At 45.8% G+C, this 22,876-nt stretch overlaps 1 protein-coding gene and 1 long non-coding RNA gene across 2 annotated transcripts; one reads left to right on the forward strand and one right to left on the reverse strand.

The window, feature by feature from the left end:
• The first annotated feature begins 291 nt into the window (after positions 1–291).
• Positions 292–22,667, forward strand: Exosc10 (exosome component 10). Its single transcript, XM_020168598.2, has 25 exons — positions 292–502; positions 2,141–2,277; positions 3,915–4,038; positions 5,851–5,955; positions 6,259–6,424; positions 6,600–6,714; positions 8,087–8,162; positions 8,370–8,480; positions 9,037–9,180; positions 9,656–9,846; positions 10,934–11,090; positions 11,356–11,504; positions 11,672–11,722; positions 12,297–12,408; positions 14,359–14,409; positions 14,546–14,624; positions 14,710–14,816; positions 16,596–16,691; positions 16,932–17,006; positions 18,519–18,606; positions 19,644–19,717; positions 20,513–20,684; positions 21,320–21,381; positions 21,931–22,007; positions 22,531–22,667. The coding sequence occupies exons 1-25, from the start codon at positions 392–394 to the stop codon at positions 22,559–22,561; spliced, it is 2,661 nt and encodes an 886-aa protein (XP_020024187.2). The 5' UTR covers positions 292–391; the 3' UTR covers positions 22,562–22,667.
• LOC141425039 (uncharacterized) lies at positions 3,729–20,518 on the reverse strand. The gene is made up of 3 exons (XR_012450121.1): positions 20,283–20,518; positions 17,029–17,136; positions 3,729–4,250 (listed from the first exon to the last, which is right to left on the reverse strand). It is a non-coding gene; the product is annotated as an uncharacterized lncRNA (long non-coding RNA).
• Positions 22,668–22,876: the final 209 nt, after the last annotated feature.

Genomic DNA, 22,876 nt, shown 5'->3' on the forward strand with positions numbered 1-22,876 from the left:
AAGGGTGGCTACTGAAAAGTGGGAGTGGGGAGTGGGGGGAAGATGGAATCCAAGTATCCTGTTAGTAGGATATTCTGAATACCATTATTGAACACTTAGGTAAACTATTTTTCCTCTCCTGTTTTTGTGTTTTTGAGATCGGGTCCCACTACATGCCCTAATGCTGTATGACAGGCATGCGCCACCACGCCCAGCGCAGACAAGCTCTTTAAACGCGGGAACACTGCATGAGGCTAAAGAAAAACGTAAGGCTCCCTATTGGGCCACCCAGGGCGGAGGCTCCCAACTCCCTCCACCTCGTGCTCGGGAAAGCTCGGCCTCCGCACATGCGCGGTACGCGCGCCTCGCGCCGACAGAGATTCTCGCGAGAAGAACTTCGCGGGTCGGGAAGATGGCGCCTCCCAGTCTCCGGGAGCCCAAGGGCCCGTTGGCGACCAGCGAGACCAAGCCCGACGGGGAGATGGTGCTGCCGGGCTTCCCGGACGCAGACAGCTTTGTGAAGGTGAGTCGGGTCCCCCTCGGGACGTCCCCGTCCTGGCCGGGAGCCGTCGGGGCTTCGGAGCGGCGCTGCAGAGCCCAGCCCGACGCTCGGCCGCAAGCAGACTCCGGGGACGGCGCCCCTCGCGCAAGCCCCGCAGCCCGGAGTGCGGAAACTGGGTCCGGGTTCGAGGGTGGGGTGGGGTTAATGGGGTCTTGCTTGTCATCTCACGTGCCCTGCCCTCGCGATCTCGCTTCTCCCGGGACCACCTGGCCACCTTCCCAACCTTGCCATGCCCGGCCGGAGTGGCCCCTCTTCCCTCTCTGATCCCACGCCCTCGGGCATTTAAATATCACCTGTCACAACCGCCACCGAGCCTCTCCTGACCAGGCGCCAAAGCACGTTTACCAGTGCCTCCTTGAAGGAATACGGGGTTCATTCAAACTATTTGTATGACGCAGCTTGCACACAACAAACGAAAATTGGGTTTACACTTCGTTCAGAGTGCTTAGGAAGCCATGGATGTAAGATGGTTTGTAAGTCTGCATTACTAATTCTTGGAAACTCCACTCGTGTTGTACCTAATTTAGGGTAGATAATTTGTTTTTAGTTGGTTCTCAATAATTCTGGACCACTAGCTGTGGTCCTGATTGTGTGGTGTTGGGCCATACAAGCCACTGCATACCAGCCACACCAAGGCTTAGTTCCCCACCTATTTTGTCTCATTTTTTTACTTGGGAAACATTAATAAAACTCACAGTGCAGTCAGGTGCTGGTGGCTCATGCCTGTAAACCTAGTTCCTTAGAAGGATCATTGGGCCAGGCCAGCCCTGGCCTAATAACCACCAAATAAAAAGGAGAGACAGAACTAAATGGTTCTAACTGAACCAGAGGTTATAACTTGGTTACAAAAGTATCTAGAATATGCTTGTATTGTTTATAGATGTTCCTCAAGATAAAAACACAAAAATATAATAAATTCCTATACAAAAGCTCATGGTCTGAACCGGAGTAATAATGATAGCATTCATATGCCAGACACTACCTGATTTTGTTGGGCTTTTGTTTGTTTTTTGTAAACTGGGATTTGAACTCAGGTCTTTCCACTTGCAAAGCAGGTGCTCTACCACTTGAGTCACACCCCAGTTCATTTTGCTCTGATTGTTTTGGAGATGGAGTCTCAGGAACTATTTGCCCCTCTGGCCTCAAACTGTGATCCTCTCAATGTCAGCCTCCCAAGTAGCTAGGATTACAGGTGTGAGCCACTGGCAACCCAGGCCAATATAAATATTAGTCGTATTATGCAGTCATGAGCCACACAGACCACATTACATAGATGACAGCAGCCCCATAAGATTGTATGAAAAATCACCTGACGATGTTTCTGTTGTTAAGGACTATATGACAGTGTCTGTATTTGTTCTGTCTTTTCCCAGTCTACCAAGAATATAAGCGTCCAACTTGGTTTTGTGTTAACCATCGAATCCTCATGGTCCAGAATAGGTTTGGAGTAGTCATGCTGAATGAGTATTTATTGGATGGATACTGATTGGATGCCTTCAGCATTTAGCAAAATGAGCTGTGTATACAGCAGATTTTTAAAAAAGTGGTTTGCCGAATGATCCATGTTTTAAACATGCTGTCTTTTCTGGGTTTTGACAGTTTGCTCTTGGGTCAGTGGTGGCAGTCACCAAGGCATCTGGGGGCCTACCACAGTTTGGCGATGAATACGATTTTTACCGAAGTTTTCCTGGCTTCCAGGCATTTTGTGAAACACAGGGAGACAGGCTGCTTCAGTGGTAAGTACTATAGATTGTTTTCTTATGTTGATAAGAGAAATGAAAATAAGGACATACATAATTTTTCCTGAAATTTGCTTCTTCATAATCATTTTTTGTGCTGTAAAGAATAATAAAACATGAAAATGAGACAATAATTTTTCCATTAGGAACATATTACTTGATAAATTTTTACTCTAGCTTCTTTTTTTTTTTTTTTTTGGTGGGACTGGAGTTTGAATTCGGCTCATACTGGCAAAGCACACACTTGACCTTTTTTTGAAGCACACCTCCAGTCCCTTAGTTTAACTTTTAACATATGTATTGACTTTTGCACTTTTAGCCAACAAATCTTCTTGAATTAATATTGGGCTTGAAAATAAATGTAGTATGACAGATAGGACATAGACATCAATTTTATTTAACTGTTGCGTGACAGAATTAGAGGAACTCCAAGATTTGCTATGTTAAAACAAGGAATGCAGTAAACATTATTTACACACTGTCATATATTTTAGAATTTAAAGAAGTTTTGAGAACTGGGGCATGGTTTAAGTGATAGTGTGTTTGCCTACAAAGTTCAAGGTCCTGACTTCAAGCCCCAGTACCTCCAGGAAAAAAGGGTTTGAGGTAATTTCTCTCTGCAATTAACAGATGAAGAAAAGCAGTCTGGCAAGATATAGTGAATTGATTAAGGATGAAACTAGAGTTTTGGTCCCCAGGTCCAAACTCCTGTGATTTCACATGGCAGGTCCAGTTACTCACCCCTACATACCTAGTAAAGAGGCATGATGAAGACAGAGAAAGGTTTATTACACAGCTCGGGACATGCCGTGGGAAGAAGCAGAGTAAGCACTCAGCCCATCTTCAGCTGTCTTCAGGGTACAGACATGAGCGATAGGCTTAAATAGACAAAAGAACTGGGGACAGGGGACAAAAGGTGTGCACAGTTAAACAGTCCCAGTTGCAGGTGTGTTTTGGTTGACCATTATCTCAGTCTGAGGGTTCTGAGAGGGGCTCTGGAGAAGATATTATTGCTGTCATCACTTGAGGGGAATAATCTGGTTCCCATGAGATGATTGCTCCTGCTGCAGGGTACACCCTTATAATTCCAGGCAGTTTTCCTCAATTTGGAGAGGTGGTCTGTCCTACAAGACTCTTCTGTTCCTTAAAGGAAATTTCAGTCCTTTGTCATAAAGATATTACTGATCATTCCTGTCCTTCCTTGATTACAAGGTGGCTACAGAGAGAATGGCTCAGAGCAAAAGACAACAGGGTAGAGGCAGGGATGCCAAGCTTTTCTCTGGTTTATTTAATTCGTGTGCCCATATAAGGAGTCCAGGTTTTTTAGCAAAAGCAGTTTGAACATCTCTTACTGGGACATAACTTGTAGGATTTTTTCTTAATACTTTGAATCACAAATTATGTGTTTGTTCTTGTTTACATACATCTTTAGCACTGACCTACAGGAACTGTTTGTTCGTTGGTTGGTGGTGGAACCCGGGGCCTTGATCCACCAAGGTATACCCCCAGGCCCCAGGCACTATTTGAAGGTTGCTGTAAGAGTGATTCTTTAATTTCATCAAAGGGTATTTTCCCCAAAATTGTAAACAGGTGAATAAAGGTATTCACACTGACTGTGGCTGTCCTTTCCTCAGCATGAGCAAGGTAATGCAGTACCATGGGTGTCGTAGTAACATCAAGGATCGAAGTAAAGTGACTGAGTTGGAGGACAAATTTGATTTACTAGTTGATACGAATGATGTGATTCTGGAGAGAGTGGTGAGTATTTCACTGTACACTTACCTAGCAAAGGAAACACTTTTATATTAAAATACAAAGAGTAACACAGGCACTTTAGAAAATGAATAATATTTCTTACCAATAGTAACATTCCATTTTGAGAGTTGGCATTGTTTTACTCAAAAACAACCATAGTAGTCTTCAAAATATCATTACTTTTAGGCTGGTGGAGTGGCTAACCCCTGGTATTGCTAAAAGAAAAAGAAAAAAGAGACATCAACAAAATATCACTACCCTTAAAAAAAAAAACTTCCTGTGGAAAACTGTTTTTCAAGTGTCTGATCACACATTTACCTTCTAGATTTACAAATCATATTTGTGTTGCAAAAGAAGAAGCCTCTGTACTAGCGCCACCAAAATTTAGTCCATTTTTACTATTATTCACATTCTCCACGGGATTGGAAGATGTGTATTATCCTGTCTAGCTTACTATCAGCTTGTGCCTAATTCCCTAGCAAAACATTACAGAAATACAGAGATCATCGAAAATAAATCTAGCCTTCAAGCTCTGACAGTCCTGGAGATACTGAAATCTTGCTGTCCTAACCCAGGACGCCACCTCTTCCCTCGTTTAATGCCCATCCATACATACCTCAGTATTTGCTCCAAGTCCTGCCACATTATCAGCTGTTACCTGGGTATACGTCTGTTAGGAGTACCCAAACTGATATCCCACACCTGCTTTGCCAGTACACACTAATCACCACCACCTTCCTTCTGGTTCTGAATACTGCTTCTGTGTGTGTGTGTGTGGTGCTGGGAGTCAAACCTAGAGCCCCATGCGTTCTAGGCAACGCTGTGCCACTGAGCTGTACTCCCGTCTGTGTCTAATGTATGCAGTCTTTTTTTTTTGAGACATGATCTCACTGTGTAGTCCAGTTGGCCTCAAACCTGATTCTTCTGCCTCAGCCTCCCAAGTGCTGGAATTACAGGCACATACCACCATGCCCAGTGAATATACTCAGAGATATTTTGAAGACAACTCTAGTTACTTTTGTTTTAGTGGCCATATCACACTGATAAGTTATTTGGGATTCTCAGTCCATTTTAGACCTGTAAAAAAAAATCAAACCAGGCTGGGCGCCAGTGGCTCATGCCTGTAATCCTAGCTACTCAGGAGGCGAGGTCAGGAGGATTGTGGTTCGAAGCCAGCCTAGGCAAATAGTTCGGGAGACCCTATCTCGAAAATACCCATCACAAAAAGGACTAACAGAATGGCTCAAGGTGAAGGCCCTGAGTTCAAGCCCCAGTACCGAAAAAAAAATCAAGCCAGGCACCAGGTAACTCATGTCTATAATCCTAGCTTCTCAGGAGGCAGAGATCAGGAGGATTGAGGTTTGAAGCCAACCTGGACAAATAGTTTGTGAGATCCTATCTTGAAAAAAAAAAAAGCTATCACAAAGAAAGGGCTAGTGGAGTAGTTCATGGGTGTAGGCCCTGAGTTCAAACCCCAGTACTGCAACTGAGAGAGGAGGGACGGAGGAAGGAAGGAAGGAAGTCAGGGTTTGAGAGTGGGTAGTTACTGCCCTACTTGTCTTTGAGTAAATAATGCTTTTATTGCTTGGCATGAGACATTAATCCCCTTCATACAGTATTCCACATTCATTTTTAATTGACAAATCAGAATTGAATTATGTATGGTGTACATGATTTGATATTTGCATTCCTCTATTCATACGTGTTCTAATTGCTTATAAATAATTCCGTGAATATATTTCTTTAAGATGTCAGGTAATTAACTCTGTTTGCCTCAAAAGGAAGATACAAACCTAATACCACTCCTATTCTTAGGGTATCTTACTGGATGAAGCATCAGGTGTGAATAAACATCAACAGCCTGTCCTCCCTGCAGGATTGCAAGTCCCCAAAACAATAGTGTCCAGCTGGAACCGAAAGGTGAAGTCTTAAAAAATTAAGAGTTCCAAATGTCAGCTTTGCAGCTGGACTTTTGCTCATTCAAATTTGCATTTCTGCTCTAACTAACTGGACACAGAACTGGCCACTGCCCAGTTATCTTGTTCTCATGAACGCACACCTAATCCCATTGTCTTCTCCACATCACACCCTACTCTCACATCCATGCACTTTCTAAATGCATGGCTATTGCAGTGTTCTTGTCTCCATGGAAGACGTGCACTAGGATTTGCTTCTCTAACTCAGCTCTTGCTATGTTACAACATATGTGTGCATTGATTATAGGCGGGAGAATACGGCAAAAAAGCAAAATCTGAAACTTTCCGACTGCTTCATGCAAAAAACATCATTCGACCTCAGCTCAAATTTCGAGAGAAGATTGACAATTCCAACACGCCATTTCTTCCTAAAATCTTTGTCAAACCCAATGCTCAGAAACCTCTCCCTCAGGGTAAGCACCACATACACTACCTGTGTTTCAGTCTTTCCTTCAAAACGCAGAAAGGGCCAGGGCCTCTCTGCTACCTTCTTTCTTCAGAGAAGCCATTACCTTCTGTAAAACTAGAAATGACACAAAGGTGCCTGTCCCTGTGTGATGGTGTTTTTGTCACTGCTTGGGTCTCTAGCTCTCTCTAAAGAAAGGAGGGAACGCCCACAGGACCGTCCTGAGGACTTGGATGTCCCCCCTGCCTTAGCAGATTTCATCCATCAGCAGAGAACCCAGCAAGTTGAGCAGGACATGTAAGTGTTTGCCTGTGTCTAAGTTTTCCACCCACCTCTTGACACTTTTACTTGGTTTTACCTTTGCAAACTGTGTACTAGAAAAAGTCTGAAGAGTGCGGAACTTTCACCTCGCCCTTACGTGGGTCTTAGCAATGGAGCCTTCTACACAGCATTGCTCCACGTGACCCACCCCACTCTCCCAAGGTACAGCACATGTTCTCACCCCATTTTATAGACATGAGAACAAGATTACAGGTGCTCATTTCCATAGCACTCACACTTCAAACCTGGTTTTCTTACAATTGCCTTTCCTTTGTACCACTCTGCCTTTTTTATTAGGTGGGGACTCCTACAGTAAGGTAACGTTCACTGAGGAATTCAGTAAGGAAAGGACATTGTTCACTCATTGTCAGCATGAGCATATTTGGAAAATGTGCTTAAGCCAGGCATGATGGTGCACACTTGTAATCTTAGTGTTCAGGAGGCTGAAGCAGGAGTATTGTGAGTTCAAGGCCTGCCTGGGTTATATAGCAAGACCCTGTCTCAAAATACCAAAAAAATAAACTTCACTTAGAACAGACAAATGGGCCAGCTGAGTAGCTCAATAATAAAAGTGTGCATCTAGCATGCTGGAGACCCTAGATTAAATCCCCAGCATCAAAAAAAAGTTGACCAGTGGACTTCAGTATAATGAATAAAGATGATAAAACTTTATGAGTATTGGCTTTTTCCTCACATACAACAGGAGTCTGTGTGAGCATCCATTCCTTCGGCCCCAGCTCTGCACTGCAAGGTCATCACCAAGTATTGGATAAATAAAGCAAATGCAAGATAGCACTGCCTCAAGAAGTTCACCAGAGGCTCTGATTGTATGCAAATACAAGACTGAGGAACAGAGGAAATAGAACATTTAGCTCAGGGCCAACCAATATTTGCCCCTTTCTCTCTAACTTGAAAAGTTTGTATTCCAAACCACAAGGAATTATATATCATTTTTGTATTGTCTACAACACCAACTACACAGCCTTTGCAAATGCTCAGATGTGTACAAAGCTGCTTGGGTGAGCAGATTTTAACTACCGTACCACACTGGTCGTCAGGTGTCTCCTGATTGATTTGATGCACTTGAATAATCCTGGCAATAATGATGTTTTTATCAAGGGAAGATATTTTCACAGTGGCCTTTTCTCATTTGTTTTTACACCTTGTATGAGAGCAGTTGTTCCCCCTTTGAATCATGGAATTAATCAAAAAGTTTTTTGTTTTTTTTTCTTTTTTTTTTGGTAGTACTGGGGCTTGAACTCAGGGCCTCATGCTTACTAGGCAGACAGTGTACCACCTGAGCCACTCTGCCAGCTTAGAAAGGTTTATTTTTGTTTTATTTACTCAGGTTCGCACATCCTTATCAGTATGAACTCGATCACTTTACTCCACCAGACTCAGTACTTCAAAAGCCACAACCCCAGGTTAGTGCCCAGCCCTTGTTTCGTGGTAGTGTCTGAGCAGCCTGAGAAGAAGAATCAATCACAAGATTATTTGATGCAATGTTGGCTTTCCTTGAATAGCTTAGGAATTTATGACTTTGGGGCACTTTTTGGACTTATAGTTCATTTTATATTTTAGTGGGAGTGGTTTCTAATGTTCCTCTCTTTCTCACTACTTTCTTGATCCAGTTATACAGACCTGTAGAGGAAACCCCATGCCATTTTGTATCCTCCCTGGATGAACTTGTGGAACTCAATGAAAAGCTCTTAAGTTGCAAAGAATTTGCAGTAGATTTGGAGGTATCTTGGCTTTTCGTTTTGTTTTGGGGTCACAATACTGGGGTTTGAACTCAGGGCCTCATGCTTGGTAGACACTTGAGCCACTATGCCAACTCTCTCGGTTTTTTTCCAAGACAGGGTTTCACGAACTATTTACCCTAGGCTGGCTTTGAACCGCCATCCTCCTGATCTCTGCCTCCTGAGTAGCTAGGATTACAGGCGTGAGCCACTGGCGCCCAGCTAGAGGTATCTTGTAATTGACCTTGAGTGAAATTTTTACATTTTCTGTGAGGTCATCTTACTCAAGAAGCATAAAGTTAGCACTAATTTTTATCTCTTTTTTTTTTTTTTTTTTTTTTGAATAAAGTAATCATGTAACTTTGCTATATAGCTGACTTTTCAAAATTGGTAAGGTAGGGGCTGGGATGTAGCCCAAAAGTAGAGCACATGTTTAGCATGCTGGAGCTGGAGGGCCTAGGTGCAATCCTCAGTACCAAAAAAAAAAAAAAAAAACCTGGTAAAGAAAAGCCTAATAAAACCATATTTCCCTGTTCTTCCCTCTTTATATGTGCTTCAGCACCACTCCTACAGGAGCTTCCTAGGACTGACCTGCCTGATGCAAATTTCCACCCGCACAGAAGACTTCATCATAGACACCCTGGAGCTTCGCAGTGACATGTACATCCTCAATGAGAGCTTCACAGACCCCTCTGTCGTTAAGGTGAGCCGGTCCTATCTGGCTCCTGTCTGTGAGGAAAGATTCCTTCTTCCAACTTAGTCACAAGAGAGTTGAGAGAAATCATCTCTTCTCCTGCCATAAGGTTTCACATGCTAAACCACTCATCTCTACACCCCATAGGAACAGCTAACATGTAGCTTGTTACCAGTAGAGGCGTGAGTCATGTTAATGACTGCTGCAGTGAGCTCAGACCATCAGGATTGCTTGCACCAAGGACACACTTGGAGCTGAGAGAGCTGTTTCTCCTTATCGTTGACTGGAAACAGCTTCAGTCCTTATCACTGTGCAAGTAGGAGCATAGACAAAGACTGCAGCCCAACTTAAAGGAATCTTGATCTTCATGCTGGCTTCTATCTAATTCCAGTGTTTGATAATCTAGAAGCAGTATTAGCTAAGGAGATAGGCAAGTGGGCTGAGCTGGTGTATACTACATACATAGCTTTGATGTTGTTTTCAGGTGTTCCATGGTGCTGACTCTGATATAGAGTGGCTACAGAAAGACTTTGGGTTGTATGTGGTAAACATGTTTGACACCCACCAGGCGGCACGCCTTCTCAACCTGGGCCGGCACTCGCTTGATCACCTGCTGAGACTATACTGCAGCGTGGAGTCAAACAAACAGTATCAGCTGGCAGACTGGAGGATACGGTCAGTCTGTGCACGATGGGAAAGCGTGGGTGACAGAAAAAAGTCAGGCAGCTTGGTAACTTCTTGCCCATAGAGGCCTATGTTCAGTTTAACAGTGGTTTCTCACTGTTTTCTGTAGCACGAAGCAGTGAGAAGTTTTAGGATGGTAAATTTTAGGTGGAGTTTGCATTAGGCTGACTGCTACACTCTGCTTCCTGGAGACAGTGATTGGGAAGACATAACCAGTCAGCGTTGGCCTATGCCAATCTCATTTGCAACTCAGCTCTTAGGCAGCGATAATTTGTAACTGTGTGAGATGGTGCCCTAGAAGTGTGAGAGCAGGGTAAGGTGCACAAGTGATTTGTCTGTATTGCACATTTTGCCTTGCTTTCTGGAAGCTCAGCCCAGCTTGGTCACTTTCCATGGCTAGCTGCCTCCCTTGGAGCACAGCTGTCATACAAACATCCACTGAGCTTTTCGACATTTCCACATGCCAGAATTTCTAAATATAAAAAATGAAAAGCTGGGCATCTGTGACTCACACCCGTAATCCTAGCTACTCAGGAGGCAGAGATGAGGAGGATCGCAGTTTGAAGTCAGCCCTGGGCAGATAGTCCACAAGACCCTTTCTCAAAAAAAAAAAACCAGTACAAAAAAGGGCTGGTAGAGTGACTCAAGTGGTAGAGTGCCTGCCTAGCAAGGGTGAGGTCCTGAGTTCAAACCTGAGTACCACCAAAAAGAAAAGAAAGAATGTATTTGTACTAACACAGAAGAAAATTTGCACTCCCTGTTACTGATCCCTGGCTCTGCGCCCAGCACAGGCTGAGTGCTGCAGGAGTGCTGTCCTAGCATGCTAGGCACAATCACTGAGCTGTGTCCTCAGCCCCAAGGGCTCTTCTTTGAACTGTCTCATCACCATGTTTCCTCTTCCACCCACCTGATGAAGTTATGGTGTGTGGTACTGAGATGCAAGGAGTGGTGGTGTGACCATAGTATTGGCTGGGGAAGAATCTTTGAAATCAGAAGGGCCCAAGAAAGTTCCGGCATCCACTGAATAGACAAGTTGGGTTGCTGGTCAGTAAAGCCATGTCCTCTGTTGGAACTCTAGCCCTCTGCCAGAAGAAATGCTCAGTTATGCCCGGGATGACACCCATTACCTGCTTTATATCTATGACAAAATGAGGCTGGAGCTGTGGGAACGAGGCAACGACCAACCAGTCCAGTTGCAAGTGGTATGGCAGCGGAGCAGGGACCTCTGTCTGAAGGTATGATGTCATCGTAATACAAACCCCGCCACTCAAGCTCCATTTCTGATTTAGTTATAGTTCTTGCCTTTGCACTTTATATTAAGTCAAGAGTAAAATGTTTTTGAAGAGCTCAGGATACAATTTTTATTCCATTGTTTTTGGTTTTGTTTTTTTGTGCGGTTCTGGGGCTGGACCCCAGGGCTCCATGCATGTTAGGCAAGCACTCTACACTGAGCTACTGTCCCAGCTCCATTGCTCTTGAATACTCTCTAATGCTTTGCAGAAATTCATCAAACCTATCTTCACGGATGAGTCATACCTTGAACTGTATCGGAAGCAAAAGAAGCATCTCAACTCGCAGCAGCTGGCAGCCTTTCAGCTGCTGTTTGCCTGGAGGGATAAAACAGCTCGCAGGGAGGATGAGAGCTATGGGTAAGGGATTTGAGGTTCTTTTAATACTTGCTTCTAGATTGAGTGGTAATGATGACAGCAAGTGGGGACTTCTTTCTCTAAGAAGGCTGGTTGTTTTTGCCTTCATTATCGCATTTAATGGAACTTGGTAGCTGATTTAATGTGATCCTGTTGTGGATTTGTTCCAGATATGTACTGCCAAACCATATGATGCTGAAGATAGCTGAAGAACTGCCTAAGTAAGTGTGAGAGCTGACTAATAGGCTCTGACTTCCTTAGGGAGGCATCCTGATTGCTATCACCCAAGGCTCTTTACTCATGGAGGATTAGTGTTCCAAGCTGGGAAGACAGCAAGCCCAGGGAATTCAGAATTCCTGCCTGAGGGCTTCCATATAAGAACCAAAACTTCTGAATGGAATGTTTCATTGGTTGCGCCTGTGTCCGGTTCAGGGAAAGTCACTGAGCCTACGGCAGCCCCTTGCAGAAAAGGAAACATCTCAGATTTTCTCCTCTGTACTTTTTCCAAATGAAGGGCTCATGATTTTATGTTATACCATATTAGTTGAAGTATAAGCAGGAATAAAAATGCACGGTCTGTTGTTCACCCTCCTGCCAAGCTGAGAATCCTCAGTGCTGAAGGGCTTATCTCCAGCTCTCCCTATTTGCAGTCAGGCTCTCGAGGAATCCACTGGGAGCCTGGTATAGCCAAGAGCACTGTGCACATTCCTGGCTTGGGCTGCCCGATCCCTATTACCAGGAAACCTTGAAGGACTGTGCTTCTGTGATGAGCTGAGTGTGTCTTCCTGTCCTCAGGGAACCTCAGGGCATCATAGCTTGCTGCAACCCAGTGCCGCCTCTTGTTCGGCAGCAGATCAATGAGATGCACCTCTTAATCCAGCAGGCTCGAGAGATGCCCCTGCTCAAGGTAAAAAGTATTTCTGCTCAAGGGCCCAAACCCAGCAGGCCTGTTCTGTCTGCTAGCTGATACTTTACTCCTGTAGTCTCCTATCTCCTTAAGCTGGCCTCCATTCTAAACAATCCTGAAAAGTTAACAAGGGTTGGAAATGTAGTGGGTGTGTTTTCTTGGTTTTAGCTGCTTTTGTTATTGTCATTGTTGTTTTGTGGTTCTGGGCCTTGAACTCAGAGCCTCTCACATGCTGGACAAGTGCTGCACTGCTGAGCTACAAGCCCAACCCCTGCATTTTCCTTATGATAGTCAAGAGCTAAAACTTACCTTCTTATTTTATGACCTTATCTTCAATGATCTGACAGCAAGTAAGGTCTACTGACTGGGCCAACTCACTGTTCTTGGGAGGCAGTTAATCTGACAAACCAAGTTGAAGTGGGGACCTGTACATCAGGAGCTCACAGTGGAGGCCTGGTGGTAGTCTACCTGTGAAGTGTTTGCACCCTTATGCGCGTGGTGGTCACAGAATTGAAAGGACAGCCTTCAGAAGAAAAGGGTAATGGGACTGAGGAACAAATGAGGAAGAGGCTTGCCCATTGTTTGTGAGCACAAAGAACTGTAGAGGTGTCACCTGGAAGCAGTTAGACTTGCTGATGGTAGAGGTGGGATCCCAAATTCAAAACGTAGGTGAGAGGGAAGGCAGGAGAACCTGCTGGAAATGAGAATTAAGAAAGGCTGATTTTGTGAAAGAGGCACTAAAGTTTAGACAAACTTACGTGGGACGTCCCACTGAAAACACAGACACATTTGTCTGTATAGAATGCATAGCCTGGGTTAAAATCACACATGGCTCCAATGGGGGATCTTCCCTAGCAACGTCTTAATTGGCTTTACTTTCCATTGTGTAATTGGGCAACACTTCATTGCATAAATTGAGTAAGTGTTCACTTGGTTTGTAGTTTGTGTTTGTGTTTTGAGACAGGGTCTTGCTATCTATCCCAGGCTGCCCTTGAACTCATGATCCTCCTGTCTTCGCCTCCCAGGTGCAGGGATTATAACTTTATGCCACCACACTAGGCTTTGTTTTGTGATTCATTAGGATAATTTCACGTGTGCTAATTTAGTAGTAGTGTCAGTATGTGGTAAATCATACTTGGAATTTTTTGAAAGATTATTGACCCAAAAAGACTTAAAATCAAAGAAGAATCTAAAAGTAAATGTATCTGCAGTTGTCATGCTAAAATGTCTTTCTGGGCTGGGATTGTAGCTCAGTGGTAGAGTGCTTGCCTAGCACGTGTGAAGCCCTGGGTTCAATTACCAATATTGCCAAAAAAGAAAAACAACAGAAAATGGTGTGTCTTAGCTGTGCAGTTTTGTCTGAGTAGAGTGAGCCCTGGCTGCTAGAGAAGACACTTTCAAGCTCTTGGGGCCCTCGTGTCACACCTCATCGTGATAAGGAGTTCTGTTCGCTCACTCACTGAGTACTTCATTTTTGTTCCTGGCAGTGCTGGGGTTTGAACTCAGGGCCTTGTACTTGCTAAGCAGGTGTTTTACTGCTTGAACCACACCCCCAGTCCTTTTTGCTTTGGTTATTTTTCAGATAGGATCTCACTTTTTACCTGGAGCCAGCCTCAGACCTTATTCCTACTACCTCATTCTCCTGAGTAGGTGGGATGATAGCATGAGAAACCATACCTAGCTTACTTGTTGAGATGGGGGTCTCACTAACTTTCTGCCAGGGCCGACCTTAAACCTCAATACTCCCGATCTCCATCTCCTAAGTAGCTGGGATTACAGGCATTTGGCATGATGCCTATCCACCAAGTAATTCTCAGTCACCACACAGTCACATTCCTGAAAAGTACAGGATTGAAAGGGCATCTCTGGACCCTCAAGCCCCATGGAGGAGAATGTGTCATCGCATTTATACATCCTTCCTGAGTTTTCCCTTCCTTCCTTCCTCCTTAGTCTGAAGCTGCAGCTGGAGTGAAGAAGAGTGGACCCCTGCCCAGTGCTGAGGTACATTGTCACGTCTGCTGTCTTGCCTGTCAAAGCCTGTGCAAACAAACCTGACAGGCCAGTGCTTGCCCGGCTGGGCAGAGGCTCCTGGCCTGCTCGTGAGTTTTCTGTGTGGCTTGGGTTCTCTTTAATGCAGAGACTGGAGAACACTCTCTTTGGACCTCATGACTGCTCCCATGCTCCTCCAGACAGCTCCCTGATCACCTCAACTGTTGGTAAGGTGGCGGCCTCCAGACCAAAGAGGCATGGCCAGCTGCTGGCTCAGCCTGACTTTAACCTCGCTGCCTTCTGTGCCTCTAGGATCTGTACCAGCTCAGAAACAGGCAAGCCTCTTTGCTGACAGAAAAGAGGAGACCTTGCTGGACTCCAAATGCCTTCTTGCTACAGCCATCATCACGTTATTTAATGTGAGTAATAGGACACTCACAGAGGCACTGTGGATTCCTGGGGATGTACTGGGTTTATCAGGCTGTCTGCCTGGAGGGTTGCACGCACCTTCAAGACCAGTGCCAAAAGGAAGGTGGGAAGAGGTATCTGCACGTGTGGCCATGGCTTCTCTTGTGAGCACCATGTGAAGAAACCTTGCAGGACAAGTTGCCTGGTGGGGAGGAGGGCATGGGCTCAAGGTGACAGATGGAGGGTTTTTCAGATACAGCCACAGCAGTGGAGCCACTCATCTGGATGCCCAACAGTGAGCGCACTCTCTGCTGAGCTCAGCAGTGCTCCGCTGACCTCCCTGCCTGCGCCCAGAATGGGCTTCATGAGCTTCTAGGGAAGAAGAGAAAACATGGAAACCTGATTTTTGTGCTCTGGGTCCTCAGAGGAAGTGAGCAGCTGCTGCGGGCCCTCCCGAGGGGCAGGTTCTTATTACCCAACCCTGAAACAGGCTCCAGTGATCCGTTCTGGGAGGACTCCACCCAACTGGCTTCCCTGGGCTAGGCCATGTTCCTGGAAAGTGTACTGGGTGGCGTCACAGCCTTCCCTGTGTGTCTTTAAGGACTGTTCATTTCTGCCAGTGATTGGAGCTCTAGACTCCTGGTAAAGGGAAGGCCTGCACAAGTGCATTTGTTAGGATAAAAGGGAAGTGCACAGACTGAACTCTTGACTACTGCAAACAGCAGGTGTGGGGAGAAGGAAAACCCATAATAATGTTCAGAAAGAAAGAACTAAGAAAGAGAAGCAAGGTTATGATCTATCTTGTATAAAAACAAGCATGAAGCTTAGTAAATGTTCAAACCATAAAACAGCTGGGTGGTATAGAAGGTTACAGTGTTACACCCTATCAGAATGCTGAGGCTGAGCCAAGGAGATGAAAGGACACTGCACAGTGTACTGCTTTGTAACTTCCTTTTGTAAGTTATTACATAAATTTAGACTGGGTTTTGCTTTAGCAATTCATGAAAAATTGTCTAGGAGCCATAGCTGACCACATGGTTAATACGAACTGCCAAGGTGATACAGCACATAAGTCTGTCAGCATAAACTTCAGGAAGTGTTCGTTGATATGGAAGTGCATGCCACATTTAGTCTGAAGGAGGCTTTAGTCTCCCTGCACTGGGTTGCAAGCAAAAATAACTACAGTAATTCTAGCTACTCAGGAGGCAAAAATCAAGAGGATCGTGGTTCAAAGGCAGCCGAGGCAAATAGTCACAAGACCCTATCTCAAAAAAAAAAAAAAAAAAAAATCACAAAAATAGGGCTGGTAGAGTGGCTCAAGGTGTATTAGGCCCTGAGTTCAAGCCCCAGTACCGCAAGAAAAAAAATCCTACAAATTAAGCAAAAAGATAGCACAACATTTATGAACCCAGTTGAAAGCAACTTTCTGTTGCATAATTTCATTGGTTTCCCCCATTAAGATATGTAATACTAAATCACAAATGTTACTTAAGACTTCAGATTCTTGGGCCATCTGCACCTGGGTTTAAATCCCTTCTCTGCCCCTGTTAGCCATAAGACTTCCGTGGACTCTGCAAGCCTCAGTAAGGGGCAGTAAGGTGGTGAGCACTCATGTCTATGTTGTGAGCATTCAAGTCAACAAATAGATTGCACCATTACTGTGTGCTATACAGGCCCAGGAGAACTTGAAAAAAACGGAGCCACTAATACTAATATCACTGTTGCCCTTGCATCCTGATCCCACGGCATGATCATGGTTATAAGCAATGGGCTTTGATCTGTCCCTGCAGGAACCTAGTGCTGAGGAAAATGGAAAGACTCCATTGACAGTTGCACAGAAAAAAGCCCAGAACATAATGGAATCCTTTGAGAACCCATTTAGGATGGTGAGTAGAGGTTGGTGTGCGTGAGGCTGACAGGGCCTTCTGCAGCTCTACGCCCTTCACCTGAAACAGGAGCAGTAAGTCTTTGTAGGGTGAAGCTGGAGAAGTGTGTCAGTTGTCCCTGTCATCCAAGTTGGGATTCTGAGTTGAGGCCTTCTGGGACAGCACCATCCCTGTCTGAGTGTCTTTGACTGGGTCCAGATGCCACCTCTTGGCGTTTCCCATTACTGTTTCCCTCTGCAGTTCCTGCCATCAAAAGATCACCGGGCTCACATCTCCCAGGCAGCAAAGTTTGACCCATCTTCAAAAATCTATGAAGTAAGTGGATTTGGTACCTTACCTGCATACAAGAGACTTTCCAAGGAAAGAGGGCTTCTTGATTTGAGCCAGGTTTCTGTTTTAGGTAGGCTCCATGTGGATGGGCTTTGTTCAGATCCTCTGTGAATCCCTGAAAGTGGACACAAAGGCCCTTTCTAAGTATTGCTTCTAGAGAGAGGTAAAGAATTTCAGTCCAGACTCCAAGAGCACTGAGAAGCCTCTTAAGAAACAAGCTGGGTGGGCAGAGCCCAGGAGTGGAGAACCCATAAAGTATGTGCTAGAGCCTGGGTTTAACTCTTAGCACTGCAAAAACAAGAAAGTTTTGTGCTTTAATTAAAGTGCTAAAGTATACAAGTATTAATATAGAACTTGATACATTTTTACAGATGACTGTCACTTTAAGGATCTTAAAGTGACAGCTTAAATTTGAAAACTGTCTTACACTCCTTTGGTTGGTTTTTAGTAGCATTATGACAAAGACCATCCCTCCCTGGATCCCATATGGTGTTCTTGGGTAGCAGCTTGTTGACTAAAATCCTCCCTCCTCCCTGCAGGAAGGGTCCTTTTTTTTTTTTGGCAGTACTAGGGCTTGAATTCAGGGCCTACACCTTGAGCCACTCTACCAGCCCTTTTTTTGTGGTGGGTTTTTTTCGAGATAGGGTCTCATGAACTATTTCCCTGGGCGACTTCAAACCATTAGGAACCGTTATCCTCCTGATCTCTGTCTCCTGAGTAGCTAGGATTACAGGTATGAACCATTGGTGCCCAGCTAAAGGTCCACTCTATGAAAAGGGTGGGAGGCTACCTTGACCTGGCAACACAGCCCTATCATAGGCAACACCTCCGTGTTGAGTGTTCACCTGCTGGTTTTAGAAATGGGGAGGCAGATGGGCCTCACCTTCTTCCCACTAGGTGTGGCACATTGAACAGCTGTCCGTTCTTTACCATGCTCGTTTTGGAGCACCTAGATTGGGGGTAGGCGGGGCATAAAGAAAACACCCTGAGTCCCAGCTCACCATATACTGACCATGTCCCTGGGGCAAGTTATTGCTGTCTCCTTGTCTCTAAAGGAAAGGTGATAGTAGTACCTTTGTCCCAGGGTTACAGAGGGAATTGGGTAAGACATTAGATGTGAAAGTTTCCAGGCTGTGAAGACCTGTAATACATTTGTACTTTGTCCCCCTTAAGGCTTATGTAAATAGAAGAAGGGACCGAGAGGGAGAGACAATGGGGGCAGTGTAACTAATGTACATTGTGAGTCTAATCGGAATTATCATTATGAATCCCCCCTGTATAATGAATATATCCTAATAGAAAATTTATTTAAAAAAAAATGAACAAATAGATAGCAGAAGGTTTTGGGTTGTGTCCTTAGGTTTAGAACTTAAGACCTAGAATGCATGTAGTTAACAGGTTGCTTGCCTCCTGTTGCCTCATCACACAAGTAAAGGTAAGGCACTTGTAGGCGGCTGAATTTTGGAGGGTTTTTTGTCATGTCTGTTTTCATTATAGATAAGCAACCGTTGGAAGCTGGCCAGCCAGGTACAAGTCCAAAAAGAATCTAAAGAAACTGCCAAGAAGAAGGCAGCTGATCAGACAGGTAATGTTCTCTCCCTGCCTGTTTGTTGAAGGACAGCCTAGCACATCCATCTGTTGATTCATTCAGCAAAGTGCCAGACACAGCAGTGCACAGAACAGGTCCAGCCCTGGCCCCATGGAGCTTGCCTTCTGGGGCAGGGTGAACAGTAACCCAGTAACATGTTCTGTCTGGAGGCAGGAAGGAGGAAGGTTGCATTCAGAGAGAGAGAGGGCATGCTTGGGCTTGGGCAGAGTATGCTGCTGTTACTAGACAGTGGTGAGAGAGGCGGTCTACTAAACATGATGTTGAGCAGAAACCAAGCCATCTCAGGGATGATTTCAGGGCCAACAGCACAATGAGTGCAAGGCCCCAAGTGGTAACTTGCTGGTCATGTAGCAGGTGGCAGAGTGGCCTATGGGACTGAGCAGAGTGGCTGGGGAAGAGAGGGAGGAGATGAGGAGAGAAGGCAGGCCCATAGAAGAACTGCCTTTTTCTCTGAGTGAGTTGGAAGCCTCCAGTCTCTGAGCAGAGGGGCATGAGCTAACTTAACCTTCTCCACGATCCCTCTGGGTGCTGTGTGGAAAGTAGAATATTGGGTAGGGCAGGAACCTGGTTAGGACTCATGACAGGAACCCAGGTGACCAACATGCTAGCAGGGGCAGCAGTGAGACATGCCTGGACTTACACAGAATTGCTGAGCATTTGGCAATGAGTTGGATGTGGGTGTGAGAGAAAGGAAGGAGTGTAGAGCTGCTGAAGGCAGCAGAGGGAGGCTGAGAAGCCAGTTGGAGGGGGCAGGGAGGGGCTTTGGTCCTGGCCCCTGACACTGGGGCCCTTAAAGCAATAACAGTGAGACTGCAGGTGTTTGATCTGGCTCCCAAGGAAAGGAACAGGCAGGGCATCATCGAGCATGCTGGTGAAGGTGAGAACTCATGGGCTGAGTCCCAGCAGCTGTGGCGAGGGACAGGGACAGCTAGGCTCACCCCAAGAGCAGGTGGGTCGGGGGACAGAGAACTGGCAATTCCCACCAGCAACTCCACAGACAGTTCTCTTTGCAGCTGCCCGGGAACAGGCAAAGGAGGAATTCAAAGCCACAGCAGAACAGACAGTCTCTGTGCGACAGCAGGCTGCGGTATGGATACCCCTGGACCTGGTCAAGATTCTCTTGACTGGCTTATGAGGGTTCACCCTACACTTCAAATTATGTGTTTACATTTTCCTCTTGGCTTGTCAGTTAGTGCCTGCTGCACTTCCTTTCCCTCAAACAAGATGACACTGTAATTCCCTTAGAGGACTTCTTCCATGTCTGTGGTGCAGCAGTGGCTCAAGGCATTAAGGCCCACTGTGCCTCACCCTGCCATAGAGACCACACCTGAAGCCCTTGAAATTCCATTCTTAACCCCTGCCTTTTTTAAGCAGCCTCATGCTCATTGTCCAGTTAGAAACCTCCAACCATTATCAGCAAAGTGTGATTATCACTAAGTTCCAGCCTGTCCCCACACCCAGCCCCTGCACCTTTCCCCACCTCTAAAGCCCCGGAGTCCTCAGCTATTTCAGGTTGAGTCTTCCTAATCTGAATTCAAATGCTCCAAAAATCCAGTACTTTCTGAACACTGATAATACCACACATGGAAAAATCCCACACCAAGAAACCTTACTTCCTGCACAAAATTACTTAAGTAATCCTATAAACTTACCTGGTCTATGTGAAGTAGGTGTATATGAAGCATAAATGAACCTATGATTAGACCTGAGTTCCATCCCAAGATGCCTCATGTAGATGCAAATCCTCCAGAATACAAAAACACTGAACTCTGCCTGTGCCACGTGTTCACAAGGCCCTCAGCATCCTCGCTGTCCCAGGGAGACAGGGTCTTCCCCTCACACCTTCCCATGCTTCTCTCCCTGGGCATGCTCACTCCTGCAGCTAGAAAACGCTGCTAAGAAGAGAGAGAGAACCACAAGTGACCCAAGGAGCACAGAACAGAAACAAGAGAAGAAACGACTCAAAACCTCCAAGAAGCTGAAGAACCCAGATCCACCACAAAGTGATTTCACCCCTTATGACTACAGCCAGTCGGACTTCAAGGCTTTTGCTGGTAAGGACACTGTATCCCATAAGGAAACACCCAGGGTGGGGGTGGGGGTAGGAGTGGAGGGTAGCCAGAGTGAAGGAATAAACAACCTCACTCAAAGAGTGAACCCTGACCAGTACAAGGTGCAAACCAGTTTTGGGACAGACCTACTGCTCTCCCAGGATCTGGCTCTTAGGAACCACTGTGGCTCAGCGGAATGTTCTCCATTGTCATCGCACCTAAAGCCCATGAGGGGACATTCTGTGACCCCTTAACCTGGAGGATCCATCTGCTCTGAAGAGGCTGCATATGGCACTCCTGACTATAGCTGCCTGTGAAGCAATGCAGCCCTTGGAGACCTGGAAAGCAGGACAGGTCCATACAATCATTTTATCAGAGCCCACATCACTGATGGTGGCCTCACACCTCTTTAGTGCACAAGTGGCTACCATCCCTAATGACCTGGGAGCAGATCTGTATGAGGAGCCTGGCCATGGAGCTGCCTGCAGCTGCTAGGAACAGAGCAGTCCAGGGCATCATCAAGGGGATGGCAAACTGATGGCAGCACTCACTGAACACCAGGCCCCTGGCCCATCGTAGGCCCAGCAGATTTGTCAGCTCAGTGAAGTGATTGCTGGCCTCTTACCTCTTCCTTTCAGGAGACAGCAAATGCAAGCCCTCCTCCCAGTTTGACCCAAATAAGCAGATGGCATCTGGCAAGGTAAGGAGGCACCTGGAGTAGTGGCCCATGCCCTCCAGGCGTCTTTTTGACCCTCTCATTGGCTGAGATAATCCAGCTAGGAATCCCTTTTCTTTGTGTATCTTTTCCCTTGCTTCATTTCATCCCAGGTGTAGACTGTCCACCAGCTGTCCCAGTAGCCTAAAAAAAGCAGAGACTATGAAAACTGTTGTGCAATTTTAGAGGTTATTTTTTCTGTTTGCTGCCAGGGATTGCCAGCCACCGGCTGAAAGCACACCCTTTGGTGCTGCCCAGCCTGCGTCTTTGCCATGCAGATCAGGTCGACCAGTCAGGGCTGAATGTGCTGTATAACTGGTGTGTGGGGCTGGGCTGCATGGAGCCCTCCTGTCTCTGTCATAGTTCAGCCTCACAGCCTTGGCTTCTGAAATGTGCAGAGAGCGTCAGCTGCCAGAAACCCAAAGCATTACTAGGATGCTGGGGTCTCAACCAGCTGTGTGAGCTCAAGGGTGCTTTCTTGTGTATCTAGTTGTCAATGTTGTCACCCAGTTTACATGGTTCTTCTCTTTTCAGAAATGCATTGCAGCCAAAAAACTTAAACAATCAGTGGGAAACAAAAGCATGTCCTTTCCAAATGGAAAATCAGACAGGTATGTGGTAGCAGCCAGGCCAGTGGTCCCAGTGGGAAAGTCCCTACACTGCTCTGCACCCTGGGGAGCAGCAGCAGAGTACAGGTTAGGGGCTTCTGCTGGCAAGGGGAGAGACCCTGCCATAGGCAGGCCCCTCTCTCTGTCACTTGGGAAACAGAGGGGACATGATTCGCTCATGCTGCTTATTATACAGCCACTCACTGCATCCCAGGAGTCATTCTTAGATCTTGTTAATATAATTTCTTGAGTCACCCTAGAACAGATCTGTGTGGGAATTTCCTGTACCAGCCTTTTTCTTAGGAATGAGACAAAAATCATTACACAGGCATGGTTGTTGAAGAATGTTTTTGTTGAAAAGTACAAAATCCTCATGCTAGAAGTAGACCCTGCAGTTAGGGCCACACCCCAAAGGCACTGCCTGGTGACCAGCTCTGCTGCCTCACACTTTCAATCCAAGCATCACTAAGGCTTGCAACTCCCAGCTGACCTGCAGAGGTAACTCTGGTTTTCCTGCTCTCTACAGAGGATTCCGGCACAACTGGCCAAAGAGATAGTGTTGGAGGAAACCCTGAATGGCGAGACTAGAAACACCAAGTGGCAGTGCTGGTTTTGTACATACTCATTTTTAAACCATTAAAACTAACTCCTATTGGAAGAAAACCGTCTTGATTTTTCTTTGCCACCACCACAACTCTGGCAAGAACAGTCCCATCCTGTTGAGTGTCTGAGGTAAGTGCCCCCACAGAGGGTGCTGGAGTCTACAGAAACCCATAGTCACCAGAGGAGGAACCAGGGGGACTTCCCAGGGGCCTGGGGCCTTCGGGTAACACAGCTGACACTACTCAGTAAACACTGCTGAGAAGAGAAGT

This window comes from Castor canadensis, chromosome 7 (assembly GCF_047511655.1).
Source record: "Castor canadensis chromosome 7, mCasCan1.hap1v2, whole genome shotgun sequence".
Classification (NCBI taxonomy): domain Eukaryota; kingdom Metazoa; phylum Chordata; class Mammalia; order Rodentia; family Castoridae; genus Castor; species Castor canadensis.